Genomic DNA, 23,144 nt, shown 5'->3' with positions numbered 1-23,144 from the left:
ATTTTTTACGTTTTGTTACCATTGTACAACATGTGTAATGTTGGTACGCAGTATTTATAGTGAGTTAGTCTACATGTACACCAATTTCATTAAATCCTAGAGAAATTAGCATGGAATTTCAATTAAACAGCATCCATTTTCACCGAATGCAAAGACCCACTTCAATGGGTTTAACCTTAATTAGCTAAGACGCCCTATTGTGTATTGAAAGAAAGTGTAAATAATTTCCTTTATGATACTTAAACAGTGGAATTGCTTCCATGAAAAAAATCTTTAAATTAGATTGGTACCCGACTAAGACAAGCTCTAACATACACACAGTTAATAGTTATAAATAGCCATCGATTTAGTGCCAGCCCACGCTTCCTGAAGCAGAATCGATTTTGGCCTCCGTCCCTATGGCAACTTGTCATTGATAACCGCGCGTCATCAACGCGAAATTATTATGCTAATAGAACCTTGTTGATGGTATTAGAAGCATATAGATATCGGTTCGTTATCAGGAGGGACCTACACCTGTGTGATTCAAGACAGGTGTACACACACAGGCCATTACGCTATGTGAATCACATGTACCTGTCTTTTCTCGGCTATATAAAACACTGATTATAAGAAGAAAACATTGACCTCAGAATGGATCGTGTCGGTCTTAGTATCGTGGTATTACTGGTGGTGTTTGCCTGTGGGGTCGGGGCTCGACCCTCCCGGGGATACGAGGAATACATATGGGAACACCTTCCGGAGCTACTCGACAGACTTCAGGTAAATATTGGACACGTGCTTTTCAACGTTTATATAAATTTTCATTCATGTATAATGTATATGTAGTTTCTTCATTGTTTATATATTTTTCTGGTTAAGGTGATTATGTACATATAAGTAATGATAATTTCCGTACTGCCTACGAGAGATACGACGCGGAGTTATTTATCGTGGTCGCCTTCCCTTGTTCTAAGAAGACATATGTTATTGTCATGCCTCGTACATCTTCGCCCCAGGTCATCGCCATATTGTGACGTCGCTTTCTATCAAAGTGCAGTGTCCAGATAACTTATCGATACTAAGGTGTAAATATGGGTTAATTTGTGTACAAAACAGTATAGCATATCAGTACTAGTATCACAATAATGGAAAATTTTAAGGAATTTTTTGATTGTTATATCGTCGAATAACTACGAATATTTTGATGTCAAGGTAGAACAATATGTTGACACGAAGATTTCTTATCATCAGGAGACTGTAATGTGTCTGGTCATATATGTGGTAGCTGTGTCGGGGACGAATGTGTCTGGTTATATATATGGTAGCTCTGAGGGACGAATGTATCTGGTTATACATATGGTAGATGTGAGGGACGAATGTATCTGGTTATACATATGGTAGATGTGAGGGACGAATGTGTCTGGTTATATATATGGTAGATGTGAGGGACGAATGTGTCTGGTTATATATATGGTAGATGTATCGGGGACGAATGTGTCTGGTAATATGTATAGTAGCTGTGAGGGACGAATGTGTCTGGTTATATATATGGTAGATGTGAGGGACGAATGTGTCTGGTTATATATATATGGTAGATGTGAGGGACGAATGTGTCTGGTAATATGTATAGTAGCTGTGAGGGACGAATGTGTCTGGTTATATATATAGTAGATGTATCGGAGACGAATGTGTCTGGTAATATGTATGGTAGCTGTGAGGGACGAATGTGTTTGGTTATACATATGGTAGATGCGAGGGACGAATGTGTCTGGTTATATATATGGTAGCTGTGAGGGACGACTGTTTCTGGTTATATATATGGTAGATGTGAGGGACAAATGTGTCTGGTAATATATATGGTAGATGTATCAGGGACGAATGTGTCTGGTTATATATATGGTAGATGTATCGGGGACGAATGTGTTTGGTTATATATACGGTAGCTGTGAGGGACGAATGTGTCTGGTTATATATATGGTAGATGTATCGGGGACGAATGTGTCTGGTAATATGTATAGTAGCTGTGAGGGACGAATGTGTCTGGTTATATATATGGTAGATGTATCAGGCACGAATGTGTCTACTTATACATATGGTAGATGTGAGGGACGAATGTGTCTGGTTATATATATGGTAGATGTGAGGGACGAATGTGTCTGGTAATATGTATAGTAGCTGTGAGGGACGAATGTGTCTGGTTATATATATAGTAGATGTATCGGGGACGAATGTGTCTGTTAATATGTATGGTAGCTGTAAGGGACGAATGTGTCTGGTTATACATATGGTAGATGTGAGGGACGAATGTGTCTGGTTATATATATGGTAGCTGTGAGGGACGAATGTGTCTGGTTATATATATGGTAGATGTGAGGGACGAATGTGTCTGGTTATATATATGGTAGCTGTGAGGGACGAATGTGTCTGGTTATATATATGGTAGATGTGAGGGACAAATGTGTCTGGTAATATATATGGTAGATGTATCAGGGACGAATGTGTCTGGTTATATATACGGTAGCTGTGAGGGACGAATGTGTCTGGTTATATATATGGTAGATGTATCGGGGACGAATGTGTCTGGTAATATGTATAGTAGCTGTGAGGGACGAATGTGTCTGGTTATATTTATGGTAGATGTATCAGGCACGAATGTGTCTACTTATACATATGGTAGATGTGAGGGACGAATGTGTCTGGTTATAGATATGGTAGCTGTGAGGGGACGAATGTGTCTGGTTATATATATGGTAGCTGTGAGAGACGAATGTGTCTGGTTTTATATATGGTAGCTGTGAGAGACGAATGTGTCTGGTTATATATATGGTAGATGTGAGGGACGAATGTGTCTGGTAATATATATGGTAGATGTATCAGGTACGAATGTGTCTGGTAATATATATGGTAGCTGTGAGGGACGAATGTGTCTGGTTATACATATGGTAGCTGTGAGGGACGAATGTGTCTGGTTATATATAGGGTAGATGTGAGGGACGAATGTGTCTGGTTTTATATATGGTAGATGTGAGGGACGAATGTGTCTGGTTATATATATGATAGCTGTGAGGGACGAATGTGTCTGTTTATATATATGGTAGATGTGAGGGACGAATGTGTCTGGTTATATATATGGTAGCTGTGAGGGACGAATGTGTCTGGTTTTATATATGGTAGATGTGAGGGACGAATGTGTCTGGTTTTATATATGGTAGATGCGAGGGACGAATGTGTCTGGTTATATATATGGTAGCTGTGAGGGACAAATGTGTCTGGTTTTATATACATATAATTGTAGGGTAGATGTGAGGGACGAATGTGTCTGGTTATATATATGGTAGCTGTGAGGGACGAATGTGTCTGGTTTTATATATGGTAGATGTGAGGGACGAATGTGTCTTGTTATATATATGGTAGCTGTGAGGGACGAATGTGTCAGGTTTTATATAGGGTAGATGTATCAGGGACGAATGTGTCTGGTTATATATATGGTAGCTGTGAGGGACGAATGTGTCTGGTTATATATAGGGTAGCTGTGAGGGTCAAATTTGTCTGGTTTTATATAGGGTAGATGTGAGGGACGAATGTGTCTGGTTATATATAGGGTAGATGTGAGGGACGAATGTGTCTGGTTATATATATGGTAGCTGTGAGAGACGAATGTGTCTGGTTATATATATATGGTAGCTGTGAGGGACGAATGTGTCTGGTTATATATATGGTAGATGTATCAGGGACGAATGTGTCTGGTTATATATATAGTAGATGTATCGGGGACGAATGTGTCTGGTAATATATATGGTAGATGTGAGGGACGAATGTGTCTGGTTATATATATGGTAGATGTGAGGGACAAATGTGTCTGTTAATATATATGGTAGCTGTGAGGGACGAATGTGTCTGGTTATATATATGGTAGATGTGAGGAACAAATGTGTCTGGTAATATATATGGTAGCTGTGAGGGACGAATGTGTCTGGTTTTATATAGGGTAGATGTGAGGGACGAATGTGTCTGGTTATATATATGGTAGCTGTGAGGGACGAGTGTGTCTGGTTTTATATATGGTAGATGTGAGGGACGAATGTGTCTGGTTATATATATGGTAGCTGTGAGGGACGAATGTGTCAGGTTTTATATATGGTAGATGTGAGGGACGAATGTGTCTGGTTATATATAGGGTAGCTGTGAGGGACAAATTTGTCTGGTTTTATATAGGGTAGATGTGAGGGACGAATGTGTCTGGTTATATATAGGGTAGATGTGAGGGACGAATGTGTCTGGTTATATATATGGTAGCTGTGAGGGACGAATGTGTCTGGTTATATATATATGGTAGCTGTGAGGGACGAATGTGTCTGGTTATATATATGGTAGATGTATCAGGGACGAATGTGTCTGGTTATATATATAGTAGATGTATCGGGGACGAATGTGTCTGGTAATATATATGGTAGATGTGAGGGACGAATGTGTCTGGTTATATATATGGTAGATGTGAGGGACAAATGTGTCTGGTAATATATATGGTAGCTGTGAGGGACGAATGTGTCTGGTTATATATATGGTAGCTGTGAGGGACGAATGTGTCTGGTTATATATATGGTAGCTGTGAGGGACGAATGTGTCTGGTTATATATATGGTAGATGTGAGGGACGAATGTGTCTGGTTATATATAGGGTAGATGTGAGGGACAAATGTGTCTGGTTATATATATAGTAGATGTATCGGGGACGAATGTGTCTGGTAATATATATGGTAGATGTGAAGGACGAATGTGTCTGGTTATATATATGGTAGATGTGAGGGACGAATGTGTCTGGTAATATGTATGGTAGATGTATCAGGGACGAATGTGTCTGGTTATATATATAGTAGATGTATCGGGGACGAATGTGTCTGGTAATATATATGGTAGATGTGAAGGACGAATGTGTCTGGTTATATATATGGTAGATGTGAGGGACAAATGTGTCTGGTAATATATATGGTAGCTGTGAGGGACGAATGTGTCTGGTTATATATATGGTAGATGTGAGGGACAAATGTGTCTGGTAATATATATGGTAGATGTGAGGGACGAATGTGTCTGGTTATATATATGGTTACTGTGAGGGACGAATGTGTCTGGTTTTATATATGGTAGATGTGAGGGACGAATGTGTCTGGTTATATATATGGTAGCTGTGAGGGACGAATGTGTCTGGTAATATATATGGTAGATGTGAGGGACGAATGTGTCTGGTTTTATATAGGGTAGATGTGAGGGACGAATGTGTCTGGTTATATATAGGGTAGATGTGAGGAACAAATTTGTCTGGTTTTATATAGGGTAGATGTGAGGGACGAATGTGTCTGGTTTTATATAGGGTAGATGTGAGGGACGAATGTGTCTGGTTATATATATGGTAGATGTGAGGGACGAATGTGTCTGGTTATATATATGGTAGCTGTGAGGGACGAAATGTGTCTGGTTATATATAGGGTAGATGTGAGGGACGAATGTGTCTGGTTATATATATGGTAGCTGTGAGGGACGAATGTGTCTGGTTATATATATGGTAGATGTATCAGGGGACGAATGTGTCTGGTTATATATATAGTAGATGTATCTGGGACGAATGTGTCTGGTAATATATATGGTAGATGTGAGGGACGAATGTGTCTGGTTATATATATGGTAGCTGTGAGGGACGAATGTGTCTGGTTATATATATGGTAGCTGTGAGGGACGAATGTGTCTGGTAATATATAGGGTAGATGTGAGGGACGAATGTGTCTGGTAATATATATGGTAGCTGTGAGGGACGAATGTGTCTGGTTATATATATGGTAGCTGTGAGGGACGAATGTGTCTGGTTATATATATGGTAGCTGTGAGGGACGAATGTGTCTGGTAATATATAGGGTAGATGTGAGGGACGAATGTGTCTGGTTATATATATGGTAGCTGTGAGGGACGAATATGTCTGGTTATATACATGGTAGCTGTGTCGGAGGCGAATGTGCCTGGTTATATATATGGTAGCTGTGTTAGGGGACGAATGTGTCTGGTTATATACATGGTAGCTGTGTCGGAGGCGAATGTGCCTGGTTATATATATGGTAGCTGTGTTAGGGGACGAATGTGTCTGGTTATATATATGGTAGATGTGAGGGACGAATGTGTCTGGTTATATATATCGTAGCTGTGAGGGACGAATGTGTCTGGTTATATATATGGTAGCTGTGAGGGACGAATGTGTCTGGTTATATATATGGTAGCTGTGTAGGAGGCGAATGTGTCTGGTTATATATATGGTAGTTGTGAGGGACGAATGTGTCTGGTTATAGATATGGTAGCTGTGAGGGACGAATGTGTCTGGTTATATATATATGGTAGCTGTGAGGGACGAATGTGTCTGGTTTTATATATGGTAGATGTGAGGGACGAATGTGTCTGGTTATATATATGGTAGCTGTGAGGGACGAATGTGTCTGGTTTTATCCTGCAACTGGCACCGCATTGTCGGAATACACCCACCGTATATATTTTTGCTGCATACGGCAGTGACGGAAAACAGCTATATTTTCATATTGTACCTCCGCCTCTGTCTTTGACCCCGAAGTTTCCTATCAGTCCATATCATGTTTGATAATTTGAAACCACCTCAATCCCGCTTCCTCTTATTTCTTTTGATCATCTTACATCAGAGATAGGTAATTACGTACGTATGTGGTTACATTAGCCAAACAATTATAGACAATCTATATATAACTATGATTGGCCGTTTGGTACATGTATACCAAGGGATCTTCAGTAATAACACAATAATGACTACATTTATCACAAGATAATATTTGTAGCCAGATTCCTGCTTGTATGAGGCTTGGGGCAAAATGACGTTAAACATTGGTTGTACACATATGTATCGTTTTTAATCATAATAATATATCTTTATTTAACGAGGGTTACATGTTTAGTATAATACAACACTAAATATTCGACATGGCCCAACTGCAGCTATGAAATTACAAGTTCATAATTAATTCATTGTAAAACACACATTAATAATACATATGAATATTAACATTTCATTAAATGCAAAACAATTACGATTGTCTCTATATACACAATAAATAAACTTACCACTTAAGTATAACGACAGAAACTTGTACAAGGAATGAACAGTATTAGTAAGTACGCTGTACACAGAAATACTGAGTGCTACAGCTTAATACAGAGACAATTATAACGTTATTTGAATGTGCTAATATTGTACTGTGGTAGTATACTGTTACTAAAATATGAATCTAACAGGTAACTTTCTATATTTGATTTAATTTTTTTGAACATCTATATTGCTATGATAAAAAAACAAGTAAGAAAGTTATGATTTATTAGTTACGGGATTGACATGAATGTTGAGTTATTACATATCTAGCTTACCATCGGTACCACACCCATACTGTAACAGGTTCTGAGGCCCCTGTGATCAGACATGCTATACACCAGTATGATTATGTCATATTTTGTTACAGCGCCTTGACTACGCTGACGAACCCGTTATAAATAGCCTGGAACCTCATCTTGTGTCACATTGGCCGGCTAGTGACGTCAAAATTGGACAAGTTGGGGGTATAGCGGTCGACCCCACCACTGGTGACCTCATAGTTTTCCACCGAGGGGAGAGAGAATGGGGATATAAGTGAGTATCAGGCCACATCTTTCTGTTGTTACCACAATTCAGTGAAATCGTCGCATACAATCTTTCCATCTAAACATGATCACAGGACCATATCAGAGGTTTTCCATCGTACGACCAAATAAGGTAGTCCGAGTTTCCTCTGGACCTGTCACCATGTCTGGTTCATGTTTACTCAAACAATGTTAGAGGATAGCACGGCGAGAAACTTATCACAGGCATAAGAACCAAAAAATAGCCATAGACCTCTATTATAGAAGTAGTACATGGTGTCAGGGTCAGAGGAAACTCGGACTACAAATTAGGTTGTCTTCAACAGTACACTGTACTACGTACACGTAGAACTAAACACATAATATCAGAAACAGGAATGGGCGTGTATACTTACAGACAGGAGTTTCCGGACTAACCGGGTTCTGTTGTTCACATTCTTTGTTGACTTATATTCTGATATATCAGAGTTACTTCCCTTCGTTGACTAGGGGCACAGGGGCACGAAAAATTGTTACAGTCTACGTGTATTTGGACCTTCCTTAGAGTGTATGACAGGGGCCTGGGCATTTCTAAGATTCTTCGTGTCTTTGGACCTTCCTTAGTGTGTGCACACTTTCAGGCGTTTTTGGCATGCGTTAAAAATTACAACACCTGTGTTCATACGTAGACTAATAAATTCTCAGGTCCATGTGTTTGAGGGCTGCTTGGTGATTCGTCCGCATGAGGAAGTTATTGTTTTTTTTTTCGGAAATGATATCTTTTTACATCGCAACAATTCTACCTTGTCATTAGGTGACACGTTTACTAAACCTATAATTGTTCAAGTTGAAGGAATGATAAACGACCGATGTAGTCCTTCAGTGGACCACTGTATCTTTAATAATGCAACAAGATCGTAAAAAAAAAAACGACAGTCCTGTCATGAAGGATGGTAAGGATCAGCTGTTACTTCAGATCTGATAATATTTAGGAGAAAACAGTCATCAATCACCACGCGGCCATCAAAGTCAAGATCGCCTCACTCGTATCCTCACTCGTATCCTCACTCGTTGCCGGTTGTACGATTTGAGACTGCTTATGTATCTGACATTAACCTGTAGATATACTGTGTCTGACATTAACCTGTAGATATACTGTGTCTGACATTAACCTGTAGATATACTGTGTCTGACATTGACCTGTAGATATACTGTGTCTGACATTAACCTGTAGATATATTGTGTCCGACATTAACCTGTAGATATACTGCTGACATTAACTTGTAGATATACTGTGTCTGACATTAACCTGTAGATATACTGTGTCTGACATTAACCTAATATACTGTGTCTGACATTGACCTGTAGATATACTGTGTCTGACATTAACCTGTAGATATACTGTCTGACATTAACCTGTAGATATACCGTGTCTGACATTAACCTGTAGATTTACCGTGTCTGACATTAACCTGTAGACATACTGTGTCTGACATTAACCTGTAGATATACTGTGTCCGACATTAACCTGTAGATATACTGTGTCTGACATTAACCTGTAGATATACTGTGTCTGACATTAACCTGTAGATATACTGTGTCTGACATTAACCTGTAGATATACTGTGTCTGACATTAACCTGTAGATATACACTGTGTCTGACATTAACCTGTAGATATACTGTGTCTGACATTAACCTGTAGATATACTGTGTCTGACATTAACCTGTAGATATACTGTGTCTGACATTAACCTGTAGATATACTGTGTCTGACATTAACCTGTAGATATACCGTGTCTGACATTAACCTGTAGATATACTGTGTCTGACATTAACCTGTATAAATACCGTGTCTGACATTAACCTGTAGATATACTGTGTCTGACATTAACCTGTAGATATATTGTGTCTGACATTAACCTGTAGATGTACTGCTGACATTAACTTGTAGATATACTGTGTCTGACATTAGGCCTAGAAAAAAAAAAGTTGTGTTTCCCCTTTCCCGACCGACCCTAATTTTAGGCCACCGACCCTAATTTTTTTTTTTTTGAAATACTGAAAATCCGGAAATTTTCGTAAATTTAGCCCGTTTTCCGTTTTATTATTATACACACCCAAGTCTTATAAACGCTTGTATATGACGGGCACTGGTTTTAAAGCGTATTGATGACCTCGATGTTCAAAAAACATGGCGGCTTTTTGCACGCCGTCGTCTGTTTTGGCACTGACGATAAAAAAATGTAAACACATGGACGAAAAGCGAATTATGACATCACTGCCGCATACAACGCTATGTGGAGATATATTTTATAGATATCACGAAAAAATTGTAAAAGGTGATTGTGTTATATTGGGGAGGGAGGTTGGACAGTCGACTACCTTTGAGGTTGGACCAGGGCTGTCTGTTGGCGACGGTCTTCATGGCAAAGCATTGGTTAGAATGACCCTCACCTGCGCTAATCCCATCGAAGTACCATTTTACAGTGCATCTCTTGGACGACTCGATTTGTGCTACTATTGTGGTGGTTGTGATGGGGAGGTTGATCAGGAATTAAAGAAACAATATAAAACTGTTCTGCCCGTGTGTCTAGAATGTCTCGAACATGAACAGCCTCCATGTTATCGTCCATACGGAAAAAAATCGAAGAGTGGAAACTCTCAATAAACTGCGTTTATAATGACATGGTTTTACTGTTCTGACTATTAATATGATGCTCCTATTTGAGATTATCTGAAAAGAGATAACAAACACTGCAAATAAAGTTTGATATACTTTTAATATCATTTTCATCTCCCAATACATTGCATTTCAAAATGAAGTTAGGTAGAAGAATGATCAAACACTGAAATATAATGATATTGAAATGATATATACAGCATATATAAATATTCAAATATGAACATTTGATTATTTATTTTTAAAAAAAAAAGATGAAAAAAAATTAAAAAAAATCCCTACCTACCTACCCTAATTTTTTGAGAGACGAAAGGGGAAACACAACATTTTTTTTCCTTGGCCTTAACCTGTAGATATACTGTGTCTGACATTGACCTGTAGATATACCGTGTCTGACATTAACCTGTAGATATACCGTGTCTGACATTAACCTGTAGATATACTGTGTCTGACCTTGACCTGTAGATATACCGTGTCTGACATTAACCTGTAGATATACCGTGTCTGACATTAACCTGTAGATATATTGTGTCTGACATTAACCTGTAGATATACTGCTGACATTAACCTGTAGATATACTGTGTCTGACATTAACCTGTAGATATACTGTGTCTGACATTAACCTGTAGATATACCGTGTCTGACATTAACCTGTAGATATACTGTGTCTGACATTAACCTGTAGATATACTGTGTCTGACATTAACCTGTAGATATACTGTGTCTGACATTAACCTGTAGATATACTGTGTCTGACATTGACCTGTAGATATACTGTGTCTGACATTAACCTGTAGATATATTGTGTCTGACATTGACCTGTAGATATACTGTGTCTGACATTGACCTGTAGATATACCGTGTCTGACATTAACCTGTAGATATACTGTGTCTGACATTAACCTGTAGATATACTGTGTCTGACATTGACCTGTAGATATACTGTGTCTGACATTAACCTGTAGATATACTGTGTCTGACATTAACCTGTAGATATACTGTGTCTGCCATTTACCTGTAGATATACTGTGTCTGACATTGACCTGTAGATATACTGTCTGATATTAACCTGTAGATATACTGTGTCTGACATTGACCTGTAGATATACTGTCTGACATTAACCTGTAGATATACTGTGTCTGACATTAGCCTGTAGATATACTGTCTGACATTAACCTGTAGATATACTGTGTCTGACATTAACCTGTAGATATACTGTGTCTGACATTAGCCTGTAGATATACTGTGTCTGACATTAACCTGTAGATATACTGTGTCTGACATTAACCTGTAGATATACTGTGTCCGACATTAACCTGTAGATATACTGTGTCCGACATTAACCTGTAGATATACTGTGTCCGACATTGACCTGTAGATATACTGTGTCTGATATTGACCTGTAGATATACTGTGTCTGACATTGACCTGTAGATATACTGTGTCTGATATTGACCTGTAGATATACTGTGTCTGACATTAGCCTGTAGATATACTGTGTCTGACATTAACCTGTAGATATACTGTGTCTGACATGTACCTGTAGATATACTGTGTCTGACCTTGACCTGTAGATATACTGTGTCTGACATTAATCTGTAGATATACGGTGTCTGACATTAATCTGTAGATATACTGTGTCCGACATTAACCTGTAGATATACTGTGTCCGACATTGACCTGTAGATATACTGTGTCTGACATTGACCTGTAGATATACTGTGTCTGACATTAACCTGTAGATATACTGTGTCTGACATTAACCTGTAGATATACTGTGTCTGACATTGACCTGTAGATATACTGTGTCTGACATTGACCTGTAGATATACTGTGTCTGATATTGACCTGTAGATATACTGTGTCTGACATTAACCTGTAGATATACTGTGTCTGACATTAACCTGTAGATATACTGTGTCTGACATGTACCTGTAGATATACTGTGTCTGACCTTGACCTGTAGATATACTGTGTCTGACATTAATCTGTAGATATACGGTGTCTGACATTAATCTGTAGATATACTGTGTCTGACATTAACCTGTAGATATACTGTGTCTGAAATTAACCTGTAGATATACTGTGTCTGACATTATACAATTATTGCCCTTGTTCCGGGTTGACATGAATATTTGCCCACCCTTGAGGTGTCATGTCACCCTCGGGCGTAGCCCTAGCCCGAGGGTGACATGACACCTCAAGGGTGGGCAAATATTCAAGTCAACCCGGAACAAGGGCAGTAATTGTTTTATTATACCGAAAAAAACATAAGTGAATTAATTTTGGTATCAATAAGTTTATTTATTACTATCAACAGTTTTAAGAAAAGTTTTTAAGAGGTACCCCAACGTCTTTCTGGACCCGGCATAAAATTCTCCCAGTCGAACTTTCAATGTATGGACGTCGAAGTTTTCACAATCCTTGGTCTAGGCCTACCTGTTGCAGATAGGAAATGTCTAAAGGAATCCACGGCCCCATTGATGACCCTTTTGGTGTTTTTAGAATCCTTTTCTTGCAATAATTTCGCCAATTCCTCCTCTGTTGGCAGACGATAGCGTCCGCCGGCAGCCATTGTTGTTGTCAAGCAGAATACTCGGAACTCCTCTGATTCGACTACTTTTGAAGAGGTTACGGAAGAGGGTTCCGAGTTGGGGCTCACGAGAGGGTGACATAACGATTTTGGAGGGCTCACGAGAGGGTGACATTATGATATTCAGAGGGTGACATGATGTTTCGAAAGCGACAGCAAGTCAACAATGAATTATTTGGAAAGTTGTGGTTGACATAACGAATGTTTTTAATCACGTGACATGGTTTTCACTAATCAGAAGCTGTGATACAAGTCTGAGGTATAATAATAACATGTAGATATACTGTCTGACATTAACCTGTAGATATACTGTGTCTGACATTAACCTGTAGATATACTGTGTCTGACATTGACCTGTAGATATACTGTGTCTGACATTAACCTGTAGACATACTGTGTCTGACATTGACCTGTAGATATACTGTGTCTGACATTAACCTGTAGATATACTGTGTCTGACATTAACCTGTAGATATACTGTGTCTGGCATTAACCTGTAGATATACTGTAAAGTTACTTGAGTCTAAAGATAGGTACGAGTTGTCCCCGTTGTCAGCTTTCTAGTGTTCGTTGTCAGTTTCACTTCGTACTTATGTCCGGTTATGGCCAAATACATTTACATTTCTTAGATATTGTAGGTAAATATATACATGTGTATATAAACTAAATTGAATGCCTGTATGTAGGCCACTAACAGTTCCCGCTATATAAAGGCTTCATGATACCGCTTATAGCATATGTAGTGACAAAACAGTTTTGTTAGCAGCATCTGAGAAATTGTACTTGCCAGGTAAAGTTAGGCCTAATGACGTCATTTTATAGCCTACAGAAGGGATGGACAATGACCTTATGGTATGGTCCTGGTAGGTTTTCGTCAACAATTGACGAAAATGGTAAGAAATAACCCGTATAACACATTAACACTAGGGGTTGGGAAGGACCAAAGGCACAGAGAAACACGGATAATTTGAAAGTCTTAAAAAACAACAAAAACATGTGTAACATGTAACAAAACCTTGCTGTAACAATGCTCGTGTGTAACAAAACCTTACTGTAACAATGCTCGTGTGTAACAAAACCTTGCTGTAACAATGCTCGTGTGTAACAAAACCTTGCTGTAACAATGCTCGTGTGTAACAAAACCTTTCTGTAACAATGCTCGTGTTTAACAAAACATTGATGTAACAATGCTCGTTTGTAACAATATGTCGATGTAACAATGCTCGTGTGTAACAAAACTTTGCTGTAACAATGCTTGTGCGAACAAAAGTTTAATTGCTGTAACAATGCATCTTGCTGCAAGAATGTAGCAAACAAAGTGTGAATTAAAACTTGTAGTTATATCATCCTTAGTGTAACAAACACCCGCAGGTAAAAAAAACAACAACTTCACTGTCACAAACATTCAGTGCAGCAAATCTTCAGGGTAATAAACATTCAGTGTAACAAACCTTCAGTGTAGCAAATCTTTAGTGTAATAAACATTCAGTGTAACACACCTTCAGTGTAGCAAATATTCAGTGTAGCAAACATTCAGTGTAGCAAATATTCAGTGTAGCAAATCTTCAGTGTAACAACATTCAGTGTAACAAACCTTTCAATGTCCGTTATTTCTAGAAGACACAACCCTATCTAATACTGCCTTGTGTTTTGCTACCTTTGCGTCCGCACTGAGGTTTCCGTGTGATAACTCCAGTTCCCTGGGGCCGATCACACTCAAACTTCATACAGATCTTTCTTACCAAAGTGATCGCTTGTGATTGCATTTCAGGTCCGAAGGTCAAGGATAAAGGTCGCTGTTACAGAATATAGAAAATTCGTTTCCATGTTATAATTCAAATTCCCTTGGGGCGATCAATTTCAAACGTCATACAGATGCCAAAAGTGCTCGCTTGGGATTGCTTTTCAGGACCAAAGGTCAAAGTCACAGCTGTGCAGGCGACACATCCTCTTCCGTGGAATTCTTGTTTTGACTTATATAGTTACTGATGTTGCCATGGTTATTTGTTAAACTCGCCAAACGTACAATATCTATAAATATCTATATTAACATGGTTATTTTGGGGTATTAACCGTTTGTAGAGTTTTGACATGATGCAGAGGTTTCTAGTGACTTTCAATTGGTTTTAAACATCATCAAATATGATATGCCGAGTTTATAAAACACAGCCAATCCATTTTCTGATGCGTCATATACACGAAATAGACATGCAATGGAATTGGAGCTGACACGTGCTGTTAAGGCCCCTGGTCCCGTGTGCGTTTGACGGAGACGTCTATGAGTCACGCGTCCCCCGGGCCCTGACACTGGCAGAACGGAACCCCAAACACATTCATTCTACGCCTTTTATACTTAGTATATAGAACCAGGTTTGGTTAATGTTGTTGGCCAAGTGTTATTGCTATATGATTGAATGCGACACAAGTTTAGCTTTAAACCCGTTATATGTATCTAAGTAGGATCTATTCTTCACTCAGATCAATTTAGTTTCATTTTTACTGTTCCCTACCAGCCGTTCTACATTGACCTCACAGATCATGGAATTGACCTTTTTTTCCGAATGCGTGATCACCATGGTGTTTACTCGCGTCACAATTATAAGCCGCCGCTGTGATGGCACCAAGGGGCGTATTCGATATTATTCACAAGCCCTCCCACGCAAAATACTCAACAACAACAGCAGCAGCAGCAGCAGAAGCGCTCCAGAGCGCTGATACGATGTAGATTGGCTTTTGATGTCAAATATATGGCTCCCCGTTTCCAATTATATCTCCGATCTATACAGCTTTAGTGTACTCGATCAGCGATGTGTTCTGTGGTATACTGTCCAGAATCATGACACAGACAGAATTTTTCCGCATGAATGTCATTTTACTTAATGTTGACGAAGATTTTTTGTCCATCAATAACTGATTTCCTCTTATTTGTATGTAAGAGGGTATAATTATACAGCTGGGTTGCCAGCGGAAGTATTACAGTGATATTTGTAGTCCCTTGTCGTGACAAAAAAAAATCCTCCAAGATTTGAGTGTACGCAATTTACGGAAAAATATTTCGAATTTTTTTATTCATCAACCACAACCACAGGCGACCAAAATCGCCCCATTCTCTAATTATCATCCATTATCCATTAAGAGAATCTTTGTGAACTGAAATACCTGTATTGTTTCCATCATGTCCTTTATCCGATGTCGTGTTACTCGATCAACAAAATGTCTCAATACTTTGCTATCCTCCGGCAGAAATCCAACGAGACAGCTTAGTTACATCCATCTTGAATCCTACAGTCAAACATGTCTAACGAGTTCTTACCTCTTGGAGACAAAGGTTATGATATAATCTTTTATTGTTGGTTGACTAAATTTCGCGTGTGTAGCATTTTGATAAATCTGTTCCGGGCGTTACGTCCTTTTGACAAAATGATGGTACTTTAAAATGATTCTTTTGTTACAATGCATGTCCAGAGATCATGATTTGGGATTTGTTTTGTGGCTTTATACATATAAAGGGTAACAATTCAAGTTTAACTTTTATTGCCCTTCTTGGAAAATTTATGTTAATCATAATTTGTAACTTACAAATGTTAACCATACTTTGTGACTTACAAATGTTACCATACTTTGTGACTTACAAATGTTAACCATACTTTGTGACTTACAAATGTTAACCATACTTTGTGACTTACAAATTTTAACCATACTTTGTGACTTACAAATGTTAACCATACTTTGTGCTGATCATACTTAACCATTACAGCGTAATGTATTCGCGGAGGCAGGAAGACAGTTGTATGGTCATGACCAGTTGTTACAATTGTTAACTTCTGTCGAGGTCGATACGAGGACTCATTACCCGAAAAAAAAGTTAACTGTTTCGTAATTCCGGTATTTGTTTTACAGCTCTTTCGTTGGTGATGAGTTTGCACCCGGCCAGCCCACCATAAAGAATGATACAATTGTTCGTCTGGACAGGACGACAGGACAGATCTTGGACAGCTTTGGAACCGACAGGTACTGTCTGGCCCTCCGAATGTTCAGAGATATCGACATTGAATATGTTTATATATATATTGGGAATTCACTGTGGATTGAAGTAGTTACAATCAATATGCTCAGAGTTGCCATTCAACAATATTATTAAATGGGGTAAACGGGTAATGGTCTATGAGGGACGTAAAAAGAAAGGACACTTAAATGGACGCTTACATAGAATATACAATCGAATGGCATGTACACTGTAAGTTAGTCCATTAAATGAATCATGCTTCTAAACTGCTGTTGATATTTGTGTTATTAAGTGTTGAGTTCTATAAAGAGACAGTCGTTCTCGTGTTTTAAGGTTCTATATGCCCCATGGACTGACTGTGGATAACGCCGGTAATCTGTGGGTGACGGACGTCGCCCTCCATCAGGTAACCACACTAACAGTTCTTCACTTAAAACTCAATTAGCGGTATACATGGAACAGTGGATTAGATTGTTTCAAATTCGCATTAATAGGAGTTTGGATTTGACATATTTAGAACGTCTATGAGTTATAATGTGGATTTAAATAGTTTCAAATTAATGGGTTTTTTTTTTTATTATGCCAAAGTCACATGTAGAATGTTCGGTTACTCATAAAAAAAAGCATTGACGAAATATTTCAAAATCTTGATACGTATCATTTTAGATAAAGATTAATTTTACTTCAGCCATTCATTAAATGCTTAATTGTTCTCATAATGAAGTACCGGTACAAAGTAAATCCATATATAGTTATACCATACCTGATATTTTCAAAGCTTATCTCGGTTTTTACAGGTAATGATGTTCCCTAAAGGTAGTCACGAGCCATCAGACATCGTCTTGGGTGAAGCTATGACTCCCGGAAGTGATGATGACCACTTTTGCAAACCAACAGATGTCGCTGTTGCATCTAATGGCGACTTCTTTGTTTCAGACGGGTAAGAGTTAAACTAGAGGTCAACCAGTGACCTTTGATATCGATTTGCTTATTAAATGTATAAAAAAAAAAAAAAGAGAAAATGCGTTCCTACTCCTTGGTTCTATAAACATTTTTTTTCAAATTACCTGTTCATGTCGTTATTTATATAAATATGAATTTTCGTAATTAAAATCGTTTTTTTCAGATATTGCAACGGAAGAATCATGAAATTTTCCAAAGAGGGACACCTTTTAACACAGTGGGGCAAAAAGTCCAGCATAGGTAAGTCATGGTCAGAGTGAAGTTGGTGGAAACAGAGAAATAGGAATCCTAATGTTAATTTAGGGTATTCAGCACCTGTTGCCGCGGGGTAAACCAGGGGAATCCACAAATACGTGCTACATTGGTCGCTTGTATGAGATAGAGCGGAAAACAACATGTCGGTATATTTACCAATTATTGCCTTTAGTGAGGTCAGTATGTAGTTATACCAACCTGATAGAAGCAAATATTAACCGATACTCTTCAGAATGACAGACGCGAATTCGTGTGAGTTCAAATGCTGTTGGTTTTCTATTTCAATGAATATTTGTTGACAGGAAACACTGGTTTACTGAGTGATGACGAATTCTTCGTACCACACAGCCTCGCTTTGATCGAGGCTAGAAACATCATTTGTGTGGCCGACAGAGAACATGGCAGGTAAGAAATGGCGATCTCCTACAGGTACAGTGATAATTCATTAATACAAAATTAGTTATTTGTTTCGAATCCAATACAATTATAGCCATTTGCAGCTTCGATATTTAAGCATTATTCTCAGTTTATTTTTGGTTTATGAAGTCATAGACAAAAAAACGGATGGGCATTCTTTTTCATAGACGCGAAACTTCATAAAGCAAAAATAAATTGGGAATAATGCTTATAGTTTTATTGTAATAACTAAAAACAATGCTTATTAGACATAAACCATCATTTATTCAATTTATTTTAACAATTTGATAGATTGATGTGCGGCGCATTAATATTACACCAGCGGTTCATTGAGGCCAATAACTGTGCCGCTTTTAAAATTTCCCGCGAAAACGATCATGCCGAACCGGTTTGATTCAGTTCGCACTAGTCTGAGGACACAGTCAACAGTCACTCACGGTGCTGTAGGCTAACAAATCAGAAACACTGGAATGTTTGTTTATATGTAAGAGTCTTGTGAGGAAAATTAAACACTCAGTTATTGAAAGATGAGTTGGAAAACATCCCCGATGACAGAACATTGCTAATCGAGGAGGCGTATGAGTTGGACGGTATCAGAGGCAAGCTGTATTTTCCGCGGCCACAAGTGGGCCTACGCCATTTTGATTATGGCCGCAGTTTTGATTGATTATCGAAGCTAAAGTGTTGCTGATTACACGTTTTTGGTTTGCAGAACATTCTCGACTGTAGCTTCTGATAGAGCTTTCGTATCTCCGATGACTTTATAATCGATATTCTGTTCGATAACCAATCCGAAAATATCCGACGTTGAACGACACATTGATAGTCGCAAGCAGACGACGTCAAGAGTAGTTCTACGTGTATTACGTCATTAAAAATGACGTAAATTTTTTCGGGCTATGAAGAAATAACCTTAATTTTGCAACCAATGAAAATGAGTGTAACAGATGAAATAAAATTATTCAACGGTGTTCAATATAATACTCTCCTTTTTACATGATGAAAATAAGTATGAGTAATGAATATCCCAGATAAATATCATTTGTCATTGATAAATAAATATCTGTTTAGTTGTCATGATAAGGATGAAATTATGCCCAGTACCTGGATTTAAATCGCTGGAAGTCTTCTATTTCAGCTGGAGTTTAATGTGAAGGTTCTAAAATACAAAATCAACTGATTTTGGTATATATAATACATATTTCACCTGGATGAATTGTATTGGACTCATTTGGGCAATATAATCCATGCTGCAAAGAGAGTATGACTTGAGATGATATTTTACAGGTAGGTAACAAAAACAGTGTGTTAATTAACCTGGCCCCAGTTTCATCAACGTTCCCTAACATTCAAGTTTCAAGTTTCAGAGGAAAGCATCATTAGCTTAAGGAAACATCTCAGTGAATGTTTTCTACAGACATTCTCAGTTAAGGAATTCACTTAAGTTGGAAATATTGATGAAGCTGGCGCCTGAAGTAAACATATTTCTAAGAAGTAGTATTACAGAACCTAAATATTTGTACATGTTGTGTTCCAGAATCCAATGCTTCTCGGCAGGCATTAACGGAACGGAGGCGGGACACTTCGTACGGTCGTTTGATAATAAAGAATTCGGAAAGGTGTTCGCTATTGCATATGATGACAATGGTAAGTACGCCCCAATAATAAACACAATACGTCATTACATGTACGGGCTGTAAAGTGTATTAAGACATGATACCGTGTAATTAATCGTGTAAACCCCTGTATAACAAGTATATTGGTCATCGGTATACATTACTGAGGACAAATAGAGACAATATATTATGATTTTGTGTAGCGTAATTAGCTGTTATTCTGATATTCATCCATTAAAGTGTTTAGAGACGAGTATATATTAATATGGAGTAAAATGATAGGCTGATCAATCAGCTTGATTGGGAATATGGTAATTACGGGTATAACATAATTCTAGAATCTTAATATGTCTTGTACATTCCGCCCGACAGGCTACTTATTCTGGTCTGCCTGCATTCACACCTATACTTAAGGCTGTATGCTACACACGTCTTTTTTCCAAAAAGACTTTTACCCCCTTCGTGCACATACGATTTACATGTTATTTATAGACGAAAAGACCTGTTCAATGACAGACAAGGGAGATAACTATATGAGATAGCCTATACCCTTAACGTGTTTTACTTTACAGGTCCAGAGGAGGCCATGTACCTTGTGAGTGGCCCAATGCCCAACGCTTTCCTATTCAAAATCGACATGAACGGTCAAATCTTATACAGGACAGAGCCACCGAACCGGATGGTAGGGGGAGATAACTTCGTGGTAAGTCACAGTTTAAGGAACCTCCTTTATGTTAAGGTAAGGTCACACTGCGTCACGGAGCTCTGGTATTTTAACGAATTAATGACACTAACGATTACACAGGACACGATCTTCCTCCGTGTAATGAAATTGAATCTGCGAGGGGAATTGTCCATTAAGGGCTATGATACCATCATAGAGTTCAATGAAGGGTGATAACTCTGTTGATCAGAATATACAAGGTTGGTCACCTGGTTTTAACATTTAGGTAAGATTTTCGTTATACAACCAATGATTTTTATACATGATGTTTTAATGACTAATGCGGCATGTACACTGTCATCAGACCTTCATCAGACAAAGGTGTAAAACGTGTAGGAGTTGTCGTAGAAATTCGGAGATCATATCGATTTTGGCTATACTGATGTGTTACAATACTATGCTGTAGTGCTGTAGGTATTGTAACACACAGCATAGCCGAAATGAACATCGATCTTCGAATTTCTAAGACAACTCGTACACGGTCTTGGTCATTTGTCTGATGAAGGTAATTGGTTGTGTAACCGGAATCCTAACATAAACCATACTTTCCAACCAGGAGAAATGTTTAGTAATAGTATTAGCATTATTGGAGGCATGTTGGTCTAGTTTAACTCAGGGTTACGCGACTGAAGGGTCGCTAGTTCGAGTGCGGGCACGGGCGCTGTGTTATATATGAACAAGATACTTTGTTCTGCAGTACCAGTGTAAGTAATTTTGATTTAAACATATTTTATTTGTAATTTACAATCTATTACAAAGGGATTGGGCACAAGTTTTCAAACGTATATTAAGCCCTCTCCCATAACATACACATTTGTTTTTTTATTTATTTCTAATAATAGTGAGTTTTTCTTCAGGGTTTCGGACAGCCGCATGACATCGCAGTGTCTCGTGATGGCCGCGACATCTATACCGGGGAAATCGTTCCAAAACGGGTTCTCAAGTTTCGACAGATGTGAGGGGAGACAACTCAAGGATTTACTGCACAGTATAATTTTGTCAATGTTTTGAAGTAAAGCGTTGTCGTCGTGTCGAGGAATTTTCCATATTTTGTGTTTATGTATTGGTTACATCATCTAAAGTAGCAGAAAACAACAGCGGAGTAAATCACAACGGAGAAAATCACTGCAGAGAAAAACATTTTTAAGGCGACAATACAGTAATAAGAAAATATACCGAACTTAAAATTTAGGATTCCATTTAGCAAATATTCCAGAGATCAATTATCTCTTGTTTTGACAGTTGACAGTTTTGTGTTATTGATGCTCATGTCCAGTTATTTGAAATATATTTGTTGTCAGAAATTATTTTTGTGCAATGATGATTCAATTTTTAATTAATTCATATAAATTCAGAGAAATTTTTAATCCATTGTATTTCAAGGACATTCACATTTACATGTGTAATTCATTATCTTAATTGCATTTAAAAAAAAATTCATTGATATAAGTCATGTGAAAATAGTCAGTTCATAAATCGGGTGATTTATTATGTTCCCAATCATCTTAATATGAAATATTTTAACATTATTGAATGTCCGATATATTAATGTTAATCATTGTTGGGTTTTGTTATAACATTTGTGATTCAATAAAGACGTAAAATGTCACACTAGTTGCTTACATTGGTATATTGTCAAAACCAAAGCCACTTGTCCCTCAGGTAGAATATTAATCAGATATTTAACAGCACTTTGTTTATTCAGAGAGCATATCGGTCAGACAAAATTAATATTACATATGATAATTAATTATCCCCTCGCGACGAAAGTCGGGGAGGGGATATAGCGTTCCGTTCGTACGTACGTACTTACGTAAGTACGTACGTACGTATGTTCACTTTTTGTCAGCGCTCTTGCGACTTCATTTTTGAACGGATTCTGACCAAACTTCATATATGGGTCCAGCATGGGAATACCTCGAACGAGTTATTCCAGGGTGTCAAGGTCAAGGTCACTGTTACTATTTATAGAAAATCTTTGTCAGCGCTCTTGCGACTTCATTTCTGAACGGATCCTGACCAAACTTCATATATGGGTTCAGCATGGGAATACCTCGAACGAGTTTGTGTTTCAGGGTGCCAAGGTCAAGGCTAAGGTCACCATTACTATTTATAGAAAATCTTTGTCAGCACTCTTACAACTTCATTTCTGAACGAATCCTGACCAAACTTCATATATGGGTCCAGCATGGGAATACCTTGAACGAGTTCGTGTTTCAGGGTGCCAAGGTCAAGGTCAAGGTCAGCGT

General features: G+C 38.1%; 1 protein-coding gene across 1 annotated transcript; it reads left to right on the top strand.

Annotated features, from left to right (window-relative positions):
* The first annotated feature begins 456 nt into the window (after positions 1–456).
* Positions 457–22,504, top strand: LOC117334819 (peptidyl-glycine alpha-amidating monooxygenase A-like). The gene is made up of 10 exons (XM_033894637.1): positions 457–762; positions 7,502–7,668; positions 16,815–16,925; positions 17,254–17,326; positions 17,718–17,860; positions 18,047–18,123; positions 18,441–18,543; positions 20,093–20,202; positions 20,744–20,874; positions 21,753–22,504. Exons 1-10 carry the CDS (start codon positions 634–636, stop codon positions 21,852–21,854), a joined length of 1,146 nt encoding a protein of 381 aa, XP_033750528.1. The 5' UTR covers positions 457–633; the 3' UTR covers positions 21,855–22,504.
* Positions 22,505–23,144: the final 640 nt, after the last annotated feature.

The sequence above is a fragment of the Pecten maximus genome, chromosome 9, assembly GCF_902652985.1.
Source record: "Pecten maximus chromosome 9, xPecMax1.1, whole genome shotgun sequence".
In the NCBI taxonomy this organism is placed as follows: Eukaryota; Metazoa; Mollusca; class Bivalvia; order Pectinida; family Pectinidae; genus Pecten; species Pecten maximus.
Note: the sequence above shows the minus strand (reverse complement) of the source record. Positions and strands in the feature narration are given on the sequence as shown.